Here is a 15,943-nt window from a genome sequence, read left to right on the forward strand (position 1 = left end):
TAAAATATATTTTACAGATAAATCTAAACACATGTTAACTTCTGGAGAAAGGCTCACTTCAGAGTCATCATTGGTGATTCTAGAACCATATTTAGTTTTGATTATGTTCATTGTGGAGAAAGCTGCCTCACCGTTGTGTGTTATGTACAGAGCTACTTTCCTGAAAACTGTGTCACAGGGACATTTGGAGCCAGAAAGTGGAAGAGTCTTACAAACTGCTCTTTCAGGACACACCTGCTTGGAGATCAAATATTAGCACCAGGAGAGGTCCAGCATTTACCCATATAAAGTCTGTGTGACTTCTTTTGAGAACCCCCTGACATCTGTGATGAGAAATTAATCTGGGTGAACTGAGGGCTGTAGTCCAAAGCTGAAGCTATCAAAACGTTTGCTGAATCGACTAAAACAAACAAACATCTGAATGAATGTAAACGTGTGAAGGATCCTGATGGACCGGTCATATTGGACTCTCAGACTAGGTTTAGGGTCCTGGTGGACTGGTTATACTGGACTCTCACTACTCCCACCAATACTGATTGTCTGGGATCTCACTTCTGATTTGACTGGGTGAGTCTGTTCAAAAGCTTTATGTTTTGTCTCATAATGCTGCTTCACATTGACACCTTTTAAAAGAGGGTAATGTATTTGAGTTGAAACTGCACTACTCAGTGTAACCAGTAGATGGCACTGTGACTTTTCTCTTATATAACTGTGTGGGACAGGGAGTCAGGAGACCAGAGAAGAAAATGCATGTTTCTTGTTGGTGATAAGTGGTTTCCCGAGTCCGGTATACTACATTATGTCAGATAAAATTAGATTTTTGAAAGAAATTGAGGAAGAAGATGGAACTGATGAAACCTCTGACGTCATTAAGTCGAGAATGAAATTTAACGGAAAACTGGAGAGTCTGGAACAAAAGATTTGAATCATTCCTTGTCGCCATTGGAATTGAGGAAAAGTCTGACATAAAAAACATGCAATTTTCAGATGCAGTGCGTTTGCATGCGAGGAAAAAAACGCTGTCGTGGAAGGCTTCCTTGTCAATGGCAGAGTGAATAGTGTGTGAGTTGATGAAAGAGGAGGTAGGTAGAAAAACAAATGTTTGAAGCTGAGGAGCAGGAAGATTTGGAATTGAGACATGCTATAGTCGAACAAATGAAGAAGTAAAGGCGACGGAGGTTGCATCCATTTTGGTCTGTGAGCCGGCAGAATGAAGAAGAAAACAAGAAAAATCTGACCAATCACACAAGAGTTAGCGGACCACACAGCAGAACAAACTTGGTCCTGGACGCGAAATTTTTTCTGACAGACAGAGCTAACGGAGCCAAGAAATTACGACATTTGTTGGATCACAACCCTCGTGTCAGAAGTTTCTTCATCATTCTTCTGGAGTATGAATAGGCCTTTAGACTCCTACAAGTTATTGCCCTTCTGTATGTGAGGATGATCATTGGATAAAAGCATCAAATGCACCATGTTACGTTTATATTTCAGTTAAGGGTTCAATCAAACTACAGGGGATGGTGATTCTGATTATTTAAATTCTAATGGGTGACTATTAACCTTGTATGTTGGATAACATTTGTTTGAATGTTTCAGGTAAATAACATCTTTCACTACACTCCAAGAAAGAAAGAAATACAGAAGAATTTTACAGAGCAGCGGTATAATCTTTATTATTTCAGCAAAAGCAATATCATATTTTATGATACCACAGAGTGAAACACCGAGCGTGCTTTACTCAGCGGCGTCCTTGCCCTGTAAGAGACAGATAGAAATTCTGTGTAAGTTTGCTGAAATTAGGCTTCGGGACAGTTAGTTTGGATGGGTCAATTCCATCATATATATGTATATATATATATATGAGATATGAATATATATATAAATATATATATAGTTGATGCATACGCTCCAAGATATTGTGGATATTCATACCTTGCCAGAGTCACGGCTCTTGACCCTGAGCTTGTTGACCTGGGACTCTGCGATGTCAGCACGCTCCTCAGCCTCCTCAAGCTCATGCTGGACCTTCCTGCACTTGGACAGGTGAACATTGGCCTGTTCCTCCTGAAATACGAGAAAGAGAATTTATGTTTCTCTTCAGAAAAATCTGCAGGTTTTGTAGGTGAATAAATACATAAATATGCTTTCTTACCGCTTCCTCAGCCTGCCTCTTGTAGGCCTTGACCTTCAGCTGCAGCTTGTCAACCAGGTCCTGCAGTCTGCTGACGTTCTTCTTGTCCTCCTCAGTCTGAAGCAGAACACATGAATGCATCAATTAAAGGTGATAATGACTTTAATTACAAAGTGATTAACAGCTTGAAGCAGTTTGTTGCTGTACCTGATAGGTGAGCTCCTTCACTCTCCTCTCATACTTGCGGACACCCTTGACAGCATCAGCACCTCGTCTCTGCTCAGCCTCAACCTCGGTCTCCAGCTCGCGCACCTGAAGCAAAAAGTGAAACTTATTGAAAATCTGTTTGTATATTTTCAGGTACTGAAATCTTGTCCCTAACTTACCCGAGATTCAAGTTTCTGGAGCTGCTTCTTGCCACCCTTCATGGCCAGGTTCTCAGCCTCATCCAGGCGGTGCTGCAGGTCCTTGACGGCAACCTCCAGGTTCTTCTTCATCCTCTCCAGGTGAGCGCTGGTGTCCTGCTCCTTCTTCAGCTCCTCCGCCATCATAGCAGCCTAGAAGACATCATGAATTCAGTTTATATCAGCAAGAATAACACTGTATTATTTGGAGGATATTGCTAAGCAAGAGGAAATTAGCTGTACATCAGTGATGGCCTTCTTGGCCTTCTCTTCTGCATTCCTGGCTTCCTGGACAGCGTCATCCACTTCACCCTGGATCTGAACCAGGTCGGTCTCAAGCTTCTTCTTGGTGTTCAGAAGACTTGTGTTCTGAAAGACGGAACGATTGTGTGAGGTCATATTGTGTTTTATAAAGTTATATGTGTTGGTATGCACATTGGGAAGACATTTTAAAATTCAGAGAAAATCCTCACCTGAGAGTGCAGAAGTCCGACACGCTCGCTGGCATCAACCAGCTCCTGCTCAGCAATCTTGCGGCTCCTCTCAGTCTGTTCCAGAGCAGCTCTGAGTTCCTCAATCTCAGCCTGCATAAGACCATTCCTGCGATCCACCATGGCAGCCTGCTCCTTCAGGTCATCCTGGGCCCTGACAGCATCATCAAGGTGCAGCTGAGCATCCTGGAGAACAAACATATGGAAGAAGATTAAACAAATACCGTAATGGTGATGTACTTGCCATATTGGTCTCAACAGGTCCATGACTTAAAGTACCTTCAGCTGTGCCTGCACGTTCCTCAGCTGTTTCTGGGACTCAGCAGCCTGGCGGTTGGCGTGGCTCAGCTGAATCTCCATCTCGTTCAGGTCACCCTCCATCTTCTTCTTGATCCTCAGGGCATCGTTCCTGCTCCTGACCTCAGAGTCCAGAGTGCTCTGCATGGAGTCAATCACCCTCTGGCTGTTCCTCTTAATCTGCTCCATCTCTTCTTCCTTCTCTGCCAGCTTCCTGTCCACCTCACCCTTGATCTGGTTGAGCTCCAGTTGAACACGCAGGATCTTTGACTCCTCATGCTCCAAGCTTCCCTAAAGGTATCCAAAACATACATAGATTCTTATTTTAGGAGATTAGTTTGTGATGTGAATTGTTTTCCAAAAGCATCATCCTACATAAAAAATGTACCTCAGCCTCCTCAAGAGCTGTCTGGATCTCAGACTTCTCAGTCTCCACCTGCTTCTTAGACTTCTCCAGCTCATGGATGCTCTTACCAGTCTCACCAATCTGTTCAGTCAGATCAGAGATCTCCTCTGCATAGAGATTTATGTGGTCAGCATGAGTACATTTTAACATATGAAATGTGAATATTCTGATGAATGCATGCAGGCACTCAAAAACCCCCAAGTCTTTGGGAACTCACGCTGCAGGTTCTTGTTTTCACGCTTCATGGTCTCCAGCTGATCAAGAGCCTCCTCATAGGAGTTCTTCATCTTGAACAGCTCAGTGCCAAGAGAACGAGCCTCCTTCTGGGCTCCCTCAAGCTCAGCCTGACCCTCCTCATATTTCTGCTTCCACTCTGCCAGCACCTAGATATGGAATCATTCACACAGGTGAGTGATGCATCCACACAGAGATAAGTAATTCAAAATCCTGGTGGGAGTTGAAGCTGGAAGACATTACTTTGTCGAAGTTCCTCTGTTTCTTGTCCAGATTGGCAGCCAGTCCGTTGGCTCTCTCCACATCAATCATGAGGTCCTCCACTTCACTCTGGAGCCTCTGCTTGGTCTTCTCAAGAGAAGCACACTTGGAGTTCACAGCCTCAATCTGTTCCTCAGCCTCCTGCAGACGCTGAGCCAGCTTTTTCCTTTCAAATACAAATTAATCAAACAGTCAATACTCAGGAGTATATACACTTGACGCTGCAATGAAAAACTGTTGAGAACAGTTAAATGAGTTGCTTCAAAGGAAGTGCCGATGTCATTCATTTGTCTGAACCTCACTCACTTGGCCTCCTCAAGTTCCTCTGTACGCTGGATAGCATCAGTTTCATATTTTGTTCGCCACTGAGCCACCTCGCTGTTGGCCTTGGACATGCCGCGCTGCAGCTCCGCCTTGGCCTCCTGCTCCTCCTCAAACTGCTCCCTCAGCAGGTCGCAGTCATGGCGGGCAGACTGAAGTCCGTGGGCAAGGGCATTCTTGGCCTGAAGTGAGTCACATAAAAAGGTGTTAAGACATCAATATTAATTAAGACACCAAGATTAATAGTCATGCATGGTGTGCTCAAATGTTTCTTACCTTAACCTCCTCCTCAATCTGTCTCTTCAGCTCCTCAATCTGCTGTGTGAAGGCCTGTTTGCCTCTGGTCAGCTGAGACACCAGAGCCTCCTTCTCCTCCATCTGACGGCTGAATTCACCTTTTGTGAAGATGGCAATAGAATATCAGTTCATATTCATTTGTGTCTGTCATTCACTGAACATCTTGTGTGTCTCATACATACCATTCTCTGTCAGGAGACGCGCCTTCTGTCCACTTAAGTCATTCATCTGACGCAGGTTCTCATCATTCTTGGTCTTCAGTTCGCTAAGTTGGTCCTCAAGGGTTCGGCACATCTTTTCCAGATTTCCCTGGTGTGGAGAATCAATTACAGGTCAATTACCTCAGTGATCCATTTATATTATTGACCGTTTTTACTTTCAAATTCTGAGATAAAAGTAAAACTATATGTTTTATGTACCTTTGCTTTGGCCACGGACTCCATGTTGCTGGAGAGGTCGTCAATCTCCATCTTGTACTCGCTCTTCTCCTTCTCCAGCTTCTGCTTGACGCGCTGCAGGTTGTCGATCTGCTCTCCCAGCTCAGCAACGCTGTCGGCCTGCTTCTTACGAAGAGCAGCTGCGGTGGCTTCATGCTGCAGAGTAGACTCCTCCAGGTCACGACGGAGCTTCTGGAACTCAGCTTCACGCTTCTTGTTCATCTCAATCTGAGCAGCAGTTGCACCACCGGCTTCCTCTAGCCTCTCACTGATCTCCTCAAGTTCCCTGGACAAATCAGCCCTCTGCTTCTCAACCTTGGCACGAGCAGCGCGCTCAGCCTCGATCTCTTCCTCCAGTTCCTCAATACGGGCCTGTATAGTGTGGGTGAAGGGTCAGTCATAAAAAATTCAGCTGCAATCAACGATACACACACTTGAGCTAATGTTGGATGTTGCATCAGTCACCTGAAGCTCCTTGATCTTCTTCTGAAGCTGGCCACCCAAGGACTGCTCATCCTCAATCTTGCTGAGAAGCTGGCTGACTTCGAAGTCCTTCCTGAAAACATCATCAATTGCATAGTAAGAGTTCATCATGACTTGGAGTGTGTCTGTAAACACAATGCATGTTTATAAATTTATGAGAAAACTATGCTTAATTACTTCTTGATCTTCTCCTCAGACTGCTGCTTGTCATTCTCAAGATCCATGATGGATTCCTGAGCCAGTTTCAGGTCACCCTCCAGCTTTCTCTTGGCTCTCTCAAGGTCCATGCGGAGCTTCTTCTCTTGCTCCAGAGAGCCCTCAAGCTGCACATAAATGCAAGTTTATCATCATCACATCCAAGGAAAATCTTGTCTTGACTCTTCTGGTGAGTTTTTTTTTTTAGAAGAAACAACTTACATCATCGACTTGCTGCTCAAGCTTGGTCTTGGCCTTGCTCAGAGTGTTGACTTTGTCCTCCTCAGCCTGCAGGTCATCAAGAGTCTGCTGATGGGCCTCCTGAAGAGCTTTCTTCTCCTTTGTCAGCTTGGCAATGCTCTCATCCTGAGAGGCCATCTCCTCCGTCAGGTTCTTCACCTGTATTCGCAATAAAAGTTATTGCATGGCTGCAAAATTCTTAAATTTGATTTGTTCTGTAGAATAGATCCTAATTTACAAACCTTGTTCTCAGTGGCGTGTTTCTCCTTCTCCACTTTGGCCAAGGTGAGCTCCAGGTCATCAATGTCCTTCTTGAGCTCAGAGCACTCATCCTCCAACTTTCTCTTCTTGGCAGTAAGCTCAGCATTGATTTCCTCTTCATCCTCAAGCCTCTCAGTGGTCTCCTTGAGTTTGGCCTCCAGCTGAATTTTGCTCTTGATCAGACCCTCGCATCTCTCCTCAGCATCTGACAGATTCTCTGTTTCCTAATTCACATAGAAAGAAAAGGTATTAGCAACTCAACATTGTGTGGAGGCAGCATTAAAGAAATATTTTTGCCACATTTTCTTCTTACAGATGCAACTTGCAGCTGCAGGTCATTCTTCTCCTGCAGAAGAGACACCATCTTCTCCTCCAGCTCCTTCTTTTTGGCCAAGGCGGTTGCCAAATCACTCTGCATCTTCTCGTAGTTCTCTTTCATCTGCTGCAGCTCCTTCTCAGTTTCAGCGCTCTTCAGCAGAGGCTTGATCTTGTAGTACACCTTCATCCATGGCCAGTGTTTGACATTCATGAATGAGCGGACGTTGTACTGGATGGTGAAGATGGCCTCTCTGCAGATAAGATGTGTATATTAGAGACAAGTTACCCGTCAGGCTTCTTGATATGTCTATTCACAATGTGTTGTTTCCAACTCACCTCCTCTCCATCATCTTGACAAACTCCTTTCTCATGAGGTATGCACGGCAGAGAGCCTGAGTCATGGTGACCAGGGCTGCCAGTTTTTCATCTCTCAGCTCCTCAAGGGTACCCAGCAGACCAGCCTTGAAGAACACCTGGATAAACAAAGTGTAAAGATCTCTGAATGTCTGCACAAAACATGAACTAAGAAACTAAAGCCATAAACTAGCAAGGATAAACAGAATATACATATATGTCAGTTTTAACTTTCTATCAGTGAAGATTCTTGATGCATGAATATGTGAAATTTTTATTTCTGTATCTTATGCGTATCTTGGTACTGTTGAAAAGGGTTTGTTCTAAGAGGGAGGTGTCTACAGAAGTGCACTAGGAATAGTTTTATAACTTTTGAGGGGAAAAACCTCTGTATACAGTAAAAGTTCTTACCTTGGTGTGTCCAAATCTATACTGGTCATGATCAATGTCAATGGAGCCCAGCAGCTTCTCAGCAGCCTTCTTGTTATCAATGAACTGACCCTCAGGGATGACACTGGCATTCAACACCTTGTATCTGTTTGAAAAGAGATAAAGTCCTGGATGAGCATGGTTTTAGAGTTTTAAATGAAAGTACTGTTCCAAAATATCATCACTGGTACCTCTGTTTGAAGTCACCGTAGAGGATTCTGCTGGGGAAACCCTTTCTGCAGATTCTGATACCCTCCAGCACACCATTACACCTGAGCTGGTGGATGACCAGGAAGTTCTCCATCAGACCTGCAGAGTGAACATTTACCATTTATACATACAGTTCATGAATGTGTGAACCTTAAGTCTAATTAGTATGAGCATATAAACTGAGTATGACAATCATGTACCTGGAGTCTTGGACTCGTTGGGAATCAGGCAACGCACAAAGTGAGGATGGGTGCTCCTCAAGTTGGTCATCAGCTTGCCCAAGTTCTCCTGTGTGTACAAAGTGAATGATATTGCATCAATAAAAGTGAAAATGTGAAGTTGAATATTGAATAACACTTCAGGTATTACTTAAATCTTACTCTGAACTGTGAAGACACAGTCTGCATAGAGCCACCCTTCTTCTTGCCACCCTTCTTGCTGCCACCGGTCTCTGTTCAAAAGAAGGCATTGAGTTAGAAAGATGAGAATGCATAATCATGTTTACAATTAAATATAAGATTGTCGAACATACCCTCAACAACGGGGGGATACAAGACAGGCAGCAGTTTCACTGAGGACTTCTGGTACAGCTGAATAACAGACTCGTTCAGTGGGTCCTTGTTCTTGTCCAGCCAGCCAGAAATGTTGTAATCCACGGTTCCAGCATAGTGGACCAGAGAGAAGTGAGCCTCAGCCTTGCCCTTTGCTGGTTTGGGCTTCTCAAATGCCTTTGTCTTGCCAAGATGCTGGTCATACAGCTTGTTCTTGAAGGACACGTCATCGGCCTTGGGGAACATGCACTCCTCTTCAAGGATGGAGAAGATGCCCATGGGCTTGATAAAGCAAGAAAAAGATACAATGTGAATGCACAGTGTTTTCCCCCCAAAACAATTATATACGATAAATATTGTAAATTGATGTATACCTTCTCAATCAGCTCAATGCAGGCAGCCAAGTCCATACCGAAGTCAATGAACTCCCAGATAATACCCTCCTTCTTGTACTCCTCTTGCTCCAGGACGAACATGTGGTGGTTGAAGAACTGTTGCAGTTTCTCATTGGTGAAGTTGATGCACAGCTGCTCCATGCTGTTGTACTAAAAATAGAAAACACACCAGTATAATCTGTCAAAGGAATGATGGAAAATATTATGGCAATAAAAGCTTTTTCAAGATGCATGAATTAAGCTTACATCAAAGATCTCAAAGCCGGCAATATCCAGCACACCAATGAAGTGGTTCCTCGATTGCTTGGTGTCCAACATCTGGTTGATTCGGATGACCATCCACAAGAACATCCTTTCATAGATAGACTTGGCCAGGGCAGGTACAGAGTTCAGCACCTAAAGATTGACAAGAAAATAAGTCTTTATCAGTGAAAATCAAGTAACTGGGTTTATATGATTTCAATAAATCTGAACCACGTTGCTTTGCTGGAAATGGGATAAGTTCTACTTGCCTGAGGTACTGTCTGTCCCTTGGTGACAAACTCATTTCCGACCTTCACTCTGGGGTAGCACAAAGCCTTCAGCATATCAGCAGAGTTCAGACCCAGCAGGTAAGCAACCTTGTCAGCATCTGAAAAAAACCAAAATGCAAAGTGATTTAAAGCTTTGTTACTGTTGTTTGAGGGTTTAGTAACGTAAATATTTCACAAGTACTTACCCTCTGTGCCATCAGGCTCAGCCTGTTCCTCACGCTGCTTCTGCTTGAACTTCATGTTACCGTGGTGAAGCACAGCACCAGTCATCTTAAAGATGTACATTTTCTCCTCATTTGTGAAGCCCAGGATGTCAATGGCATTCTGTTCAGAAGTAATATATTTACGTTAGAAAATGCAGATTGACAATAGCAACATCAAAACCATATCTAACAGATAATACAATAAATATTAACAATGTTACTCACGTCTGTGGCCTCAAGCTCAACTTTGTCATCAATGCTGGCCACAGTGATCTGACCCATGCTGCACATGGGGAAGTCATAGGGGTTGGTGGAGATCAGTGACATCTCTGGAAGTCAAAAAGGTGAACTTTTTAGTCAGTTGATCAATTTGTGTGAAATGTTTCATTCATGATATGAAAAGTCTAAAAATCTCATCACCAATCAGCTCGGGCTTGTGGTTGGTCATCATCTGGTAGAAGATGTGGTAGCCTCTCTCATCGGGAAGCTGGAAGGTGACTCTGGACTTCTCCAACAGATCTGCAAAAGGAGGTTACTACGTCACAGCTTGCTCAACTTTCATAGACATTATTGTGGCCTCACAATGATAAATGTTCACTTACAGGTCTCAATATCAGCACTAGCCAGTTTGCCAGTGGTGCCGAAATGAATTCTGATGAATTTACCCTATTTGGGTTGAAGAAAACATCAAAAGTTAATCCATATTGTAAACTTATTCAATGAGTGCTTCAGGGAAGAAATCACTTCACACTTACGAAACGGGAAGAGTTGTCATTCCTCACAGTTTTGGCATTACCATAAGCCTCCAGCAGAGGGTTGGCAGCAATAATCTGGTCCTCCAGAGAACCCTATGATTCAGATTCATGAGAGATGTCAGAAAGACTTTCCTCCTTGAGGTACACTTCAGAAAGATTTTTGGCAACAGACCTGCATTTTGTTGGACATTCCCTCTCCCTTCTTCTTGTCACCACCAACTGAGATTGTGGCGAAGTACTGGATGACACGCTTTGTGTTCACAGTCTTTCCAGCACCAGATTCTCCACTAGGTATAGAGAGAGACTTTTAGTGCAAATCTGACCATGACGAAAAATTCAGAACAAAATCAACAAGTGTGATACTTACGTGATCAAGACAGACTGGTTCTCTCTATCTGTTAAAATGAAGAACAAATTAATTCATGTTTTTTTTTTTAACCATCTGCAACATCTACCTTCTATGTTGATGAATTCTTAGTGATGTGAAAAAAGACATACCAGTCAGCATGAACTGATAAGCGTTATCAGAGACGGAGAAGATGTGGGGTGGAGCCTCCATACGCTTCTTGCCTCTGTAGGCAGATACAACCTCAGAGTCGTACACTGGGAGCCACTTGTAGGGGTTCACAGTCGCACAGAACAAGCCAGAGTAGGTCTGAAAGTAATCACGCAGAGAAAAAAAAAGTGAATGCCAGCTCTTTGTGTCCTGTCAGCAAGTAAGTTATAATGATTGTCTTTAACTGGGATCTTACGTAGATCATCCATGCTGCATAACGCTCTTTGAGATTGTACAGCACAGAGGCTTCATTGAGGTGGGTCATCATGGCCATGTCCTCAATTTTGTCGTACTTGGGAGGATTCATGGGGGTGACGTCATCTTCAATGACTGTCCTCTCCTGCAACAGAACATCACTCACAATGAGAACTGATCACGTTTTATCCACACCTGAGTCTGGGGATTGATACCAACCTCCTTAGTGTCCAGGGTTTTGACAGTGACTTTGCCACCCTCCTTCTTGATGATGGTTCCCTTCACGTACAGCTCCTTCGCGTCAGCCACATAGCAGGCGCTCTTGGCATCGAAGGGCCTGTTCTGAGCCTCAATTCTTTCCTTCTCAGGCTTACGGAGGTAAATGGAGGCCTTGCCATATAAGGCCATCTCCGCGTCCGTACTCATGGTGGCGGTTTATGTCTGTGTGACAAGGCGAACAATTCAAGAAGTGTCTTGGCAATCCAAACGTCTTGTTCACGGCATTGACGACATTGTATATGGGAGGTGTTTTACTAAACAGATAACAGATGTACAATATAATGTCTGTCAAACATTGTGGAAAGTTTTTATTTTTTTAAACATTTGAATCTGGCATGAAGGTCTTTACTGAAAATATCTTTTTTTATTTTTGTTGTTTTTTCCAAAGTAATATTTAAAAGTACATACCTGGCTCTTTCCTTTAATGAAAAGAATGTTGTTTTCCACAACCCTGTTAAAAACAGTAGTGAACACTTAATTTATGGACTGATTTTTAACTGATGAATTACTTAATATATTCAAATCACAATAAATACAATAAATACATTTTAGCGTAAATACAACCTCACAGTGCCTTTATAATGCATTTAGTCTTCTATCAAACATACTCTATTAGGTCCTTTACAAATGAGGAGTACATCTAAATAGTATGAAGAGTAATGATGGAAAGGCTCACCACAAGCAGGGACTTCACTGTCTTCCACCACACACTGGTGCATCTGCCGGACCCCCTTATATATCATCTGTCCTGCTTACCAAGCAAAGGCTAAAGCAGGCATGCCAAATATGCCAAATATGGAAAGGATGACCGTTGAGTCTGGTAGCATTTGAAACGCTTTCACTGCACTACATTCATGGTAATCTCTGTCTGAATTAGCTTTTCAGTTTTTCATAATTACTTATGCATTCATAGAGTTGTTAAAGTATTAATCTCTTGAATAAAGACAAATATTACAACGATGAATTCCTCAGCAGGAGTTTGTGCATTATCACTCACATCTTAGTTCATAAACACCTTTAAAAAGAATCCTCTGCATGTAATGGTACCCCGTGTCATATTATTATCTTCCCGGTTATATTTTGGAATTCGTTAAAGTTTGCTGTGAGATTAATCAATAAAGGCCAAAGTAACCTTGAAAATAAAAACACTTTTGTATATTTTAGTAAACTTTTAGAGCCGCTGATGGGGATATTCATTCACATATACCCTAAAACACACTGTTTAAAATGCCTTTGTTGTTTATTACATTTGAAATGTGATGGACTGATAAAAGAGCTTTACTTCAATGAATCTTTTCGTATTGTTAAAGGATTCATACGATGCTTATACTAAGCCAGTGCACAGAAAAAGATACGTCTTTCATCCAGCACCTATTAAAAGGGCTTTGAAGAAGTGCTTTTGAAAGACCAAGCGAGGCATGCAAATAATTTAATCAGCCAAGGTAACAAACAAACATTTATATGGGGATTTTGGGTCAGAATTGACCCAATTTTGATAATTGACAGTAAAAATGTGATAAATATAATTAAATTTTTTATTGGAAGCTTAATGGTGTTTTCGAAAGTGAAACAAAATACAAGCTTTTTGATATTAGTCCAATCTGTGGCATGCGTATTAAAGTACAACAAAACTAGTAGTGAATCAAAAAATAAAATTCAATGCACAAAAGACTGCTTTGAAAAAGTATCCTTTGAAATAATACTGAATGCTGCAATTATGAGGGATGTCTGCACTGCAGTATGAAATGTCTCCATCAGCCCTATAGGGGGCACACATGTGCTCCCTCAGACCGGCATCAGTAATTCCACATCAATTCTTTCATCATAAGTGTACTGAATGTACCGCAATCCTGCTAAAATTCAAACAACATACAGGATGTATAAACAAAAAACAAACAAACAAGTGACTAAGGAGACTAAGGAGCCTATCTATGTGTGTATGGTATATTGCACATATGTTTGTCTTTGCAAATTAAACATTTGTGTGTGTGCATTTAAGAATACTCATCAAACTCTAATTTTATTTATTCATTTATTTATTTTTTATCCGGTCACTACTTGTGTGGTTGACTGGTCGGTTTCTGAGTAGTTCTGTCTTTATGTACACACACTTTATATGAGGACTCCAGATAGGTATTTAGGATATTTACGATGAGGTTTATGATGTTTTGATGCTTTTATGTTGTTTTGAAGGTTTTATAGAAGGCTAGATGACAGACAGATAGCTAGATAGATAGATGGTGTATGTATAATGTAGAAATATGTATTCATTGTTTGCCTGATGAATTGTAGTTTCTCTTGTGCACTCATATCAAATGTTAATAAAAATGTGAATTTACATCGTTACTATCTGCAACTAAATATTAATGTGTATTGTGAGTTGATTCCAACCAGATGTCGGCACATTACCCAAATAGATGTGTTTATTTACACCTCTGTGGTTATACTTCAACAAGCATCATATATTCATAATTGATACACTCATTCAGGAAAACATAATGGAGAAAAGGTGTGATTCTATTAAAGATACTGATCATTAAAGTTGGCCGATTACTGTGTCTTATGTCAAACATGTTAATATAGTCAAACTATACTATACCTAAAACATTCTTTCTTTTCCTGCTGAGCTCACGTATCAGTTGGTGTCCAGCAGCTATCTAATTACATCAGCTCGGCGTAATACAATAAGCGTGTTACGAGCCTGAACATCAGATGCCATGTTTAGAGTGGGAGGGTTTCTCAATGAACGATCAATATTAGCTGGCAGGCAGGGAGAGTTTGGATGAAAAATTACCCGTTTATATAGCAAAGAAAGGGAAAAGACAAAGTGGTTATTTTTGCTTGTGCATTTCTTTACAATTAGACTATTCAGTATATTAGCCCCTCTGTAGAGGTTTCCTGAAGCTTTCACTAAATTACATGTAGTTATTCTGGGGGATTTTCTTTTCTAATAAATCCACAACCGACTATTAATCAAAACGACTCTTATGTCCTGAATAGAAAAAAAGGGGGAAATAGCAAAAAAAAATAAAAAAATTGGCTGAAATAGCTAAAACCACTGGAGAAGATAAAAAGGGAAATCATTGCAAAACCACTAAAATCACTAAAAACCTCGTTTTAGAAAAATAATAAAATAGTTAGAAGAACTAAAATAGCTAGAATAGCTATAATCACTACATGACATAATATAAAAATAGGAAATATGATTAAAATTGCTAAAACTATTTTTTTACCAAAAATCTCTGAAAAACAATTGTTTTCAAATAACTAAAATAGCTTAATGTGTTAAACGGGCAATGGTGGCTCGGCGTTCGAGTCGGTAGTCTAATAACTGGAGGGTTGAGGGTTCAAATCCCAAACAGTCATTGTTGTTGTGTCCTTGGGCAAGGCACTTCACCAACATTGCCTTGTATGAACATTGCTGTAGCCCCTGTGGCTACAACGTAGCTTACCATCACTGGCGTGAATGAATATTGTATGCGCTTTGAGTCGGTGCTATCAAAGCCATTATTATTAAACAGATTCAAATACTAAAATAGCCTTATGCCACAAGAAAATACCAAAACTGATAGAAAAGGTCAAAGCAGCTTTAATGCCTGAAGACAACTTACAAGAGGAGTAAGGCTTTCAGTGTATGACTGTTGTTACCCACAGTTATACTTTGATGCTGAATCATCCATCCATCCATCCATCCATCCATCCATCCATCCATCCATCCATCCATCCCACTTATCCTGTTCAGGGTTGCGAGGAGCTGGAGCCAATCCCAGCTTACTATGGGTGTGGGCAGGAGGATAAACCCTGAACAGATCGCCAGACCAGCACAGGGCAAGCACACAGTGACAAAAAACCATACACACTCACATTCATACCCAGGGGCAATAAAGTTTATATAATGTTATGAACGATGCATTTACATGTCGCAGATGTCCCCACACCAGAATGTACTGGTTAACTTCAGATGACATCTCTTTTCCATCTTCCATAATAAAAAATTGCAATTGTATCAAGAAGACACCAGTTGAAAGGTGAAGGAAGGGTGCATCCTGGAAATGTGACCAGTCATGTGGCTAATAAACAAATAAACATCGGCAACAGCGAAAAGAACAAAAATACTGAAAATAAAGAAAACAATAGAAGAAAAAAATGCTTAAACAGCAGATATGACTAAAACAGCAGAAAAACAGCAATAAAGATTGAACAGATTTTGAAAAATTCTATTGTTGCCAAAACAGATAAAAGGCTTTTCCACAACAACAGTAGGAGGACAGATTTGCTGTGGCGGTCTTGAAAGGGGGTGTTAGGAACAACATGGTGACTGCTTCCATAGCCGCAGCACAAGTCCAGTGTTAAGAATTAAAAAAACTTGAAAAATAATGAAATTGATAGTTGTTTCTGCAATTTTGCACCCACTACAAAATATAATATTTCCTCAATTATTGAGGTTTATTCTTTCTTCACATGCTCCACATCTTTGGAAAAAGGGGGGTCCTCTCCTATTGGGAACTATGTCGTATATACTTAAAAGTAAAATTACAGACATTAAAAGAAGACTTAAAAAAGTACAAAAAAAACTTACTCAATTACAGAAACAAGAGCAAATGTAATTTCTTACAATCCACCTCTGTATAAAACATATTGCACACTAAACATCTATTTCTGTGTTGAGTGTATTGATTGTGGTTGGTTACAAACCCTTCTTGA

At 41.3% G+C, this 15,943-nt stretch overlaps 1 protein-coding gene across 1 annotated transcript; it reads right to left on the reverse strand.

Moving 5' to 3' along the window:
- Positions 1-1,646: 1,646 nt before the first annotated feature.
- Positions 1,647-11,951, reverse strand: LOC308116882 (myosin heavy chain, fast skeletal muscle-like). Its single transcript, XM_080475344.1, has 41 exons — positions 11,916-11,951; positions 11,648-11,690; positions 11,180-11,401; positions 10,962-11,105; positions 10,708-10,864; positions 10,577-10,604; positions 10,382-10,496; positions 10,210-10,302; positions 10,057-10,120; positions 9,875-9,973; positions 9,680-9,783; positions 9,437-9,575; positions 9,231-9,349; positions 8,965-9,114; positions 8,698-8,868; positions 8,305-8,605; positions 8,153-8,223; positions 7,973-8,060; positions 7,754-7,871; positions 7,545-7,668; positions 7,116-7,252; positions 6,775-7,030; positions 6,443-6,685; positions 6,183-6,359; positions 5,943-6,088; positions 5,748-5,838; positions 5,265-5,654; positions 5,028-5,154; positions 4,825-4,943; positions 4,534-4,730; positions 4,210-4,393; positions 3,950-4,115; positions 3,715-3,839; positions 3,309-3,617; positions 3,012-3,215; positions 2,782-2,907; positions 2,521-2,691; positions 2,342-2,446; positions 2,156-2,251; positions 1,936-2,067; positions 1,647-1,758 (listed from the first exon to the last, which is right to left on the reverse strand). Exons 3-41 carry the CDS (start codon positions 11,384-11,386, stop codon positions 1,738-1,740), a joined length of 5,814 nt encoding a protein of 1,937 aa, XP_080331470.1. The 5' UTR covers positions 11,387-11,401; positions 11,648-11,690; positions 11,916-11,951; the 3' UTR covers positions 1,647-1,737.
- Between the last annotated feature and the right edge of the window lie 3,992 nt (positions 11,952-15,943).

The sequence above is a fragment of the Lipophrys pholis genome, assembly GCF_963383615.2.
Source record: "Lipophrys pholis genome assembly, chromosome: 11".
Lineage (NCBI taxonomy): Eukaryota > Metazoa > Chordata > Actinopteri > Blenniiformes > Blenniidae > Lipophrys > Lipophrys pholis.

What these genes read in the sequence shown, in the direction of transcription:
- LOC308116882 (XM_080475344.1), bottom strand. Translation starts at nt 11,386, where the DNA reads ATGAGTACGGACGCGGAGATGGCCTTATATGGCAAGGCCTCCATTTAC. An exon ending in TGAAAACAAGAACCTGCAGC is followed by an intron (nt 3,840 to 3,949) that starts GTGAGTTCCCAA and finishes ATCTCTATGCAG; the next exon opens with AGGAGATCTCTGATCTGACT. An exon ending in CAGCTCTTGAGGAGGCTGAG is followed by an intron (nt 3,618 to 3,714) that starts GTACATTTTTTA and finishes GGATACCTTTAG; the next exon opens with GGAAGCTTGGAGCATGAGGA.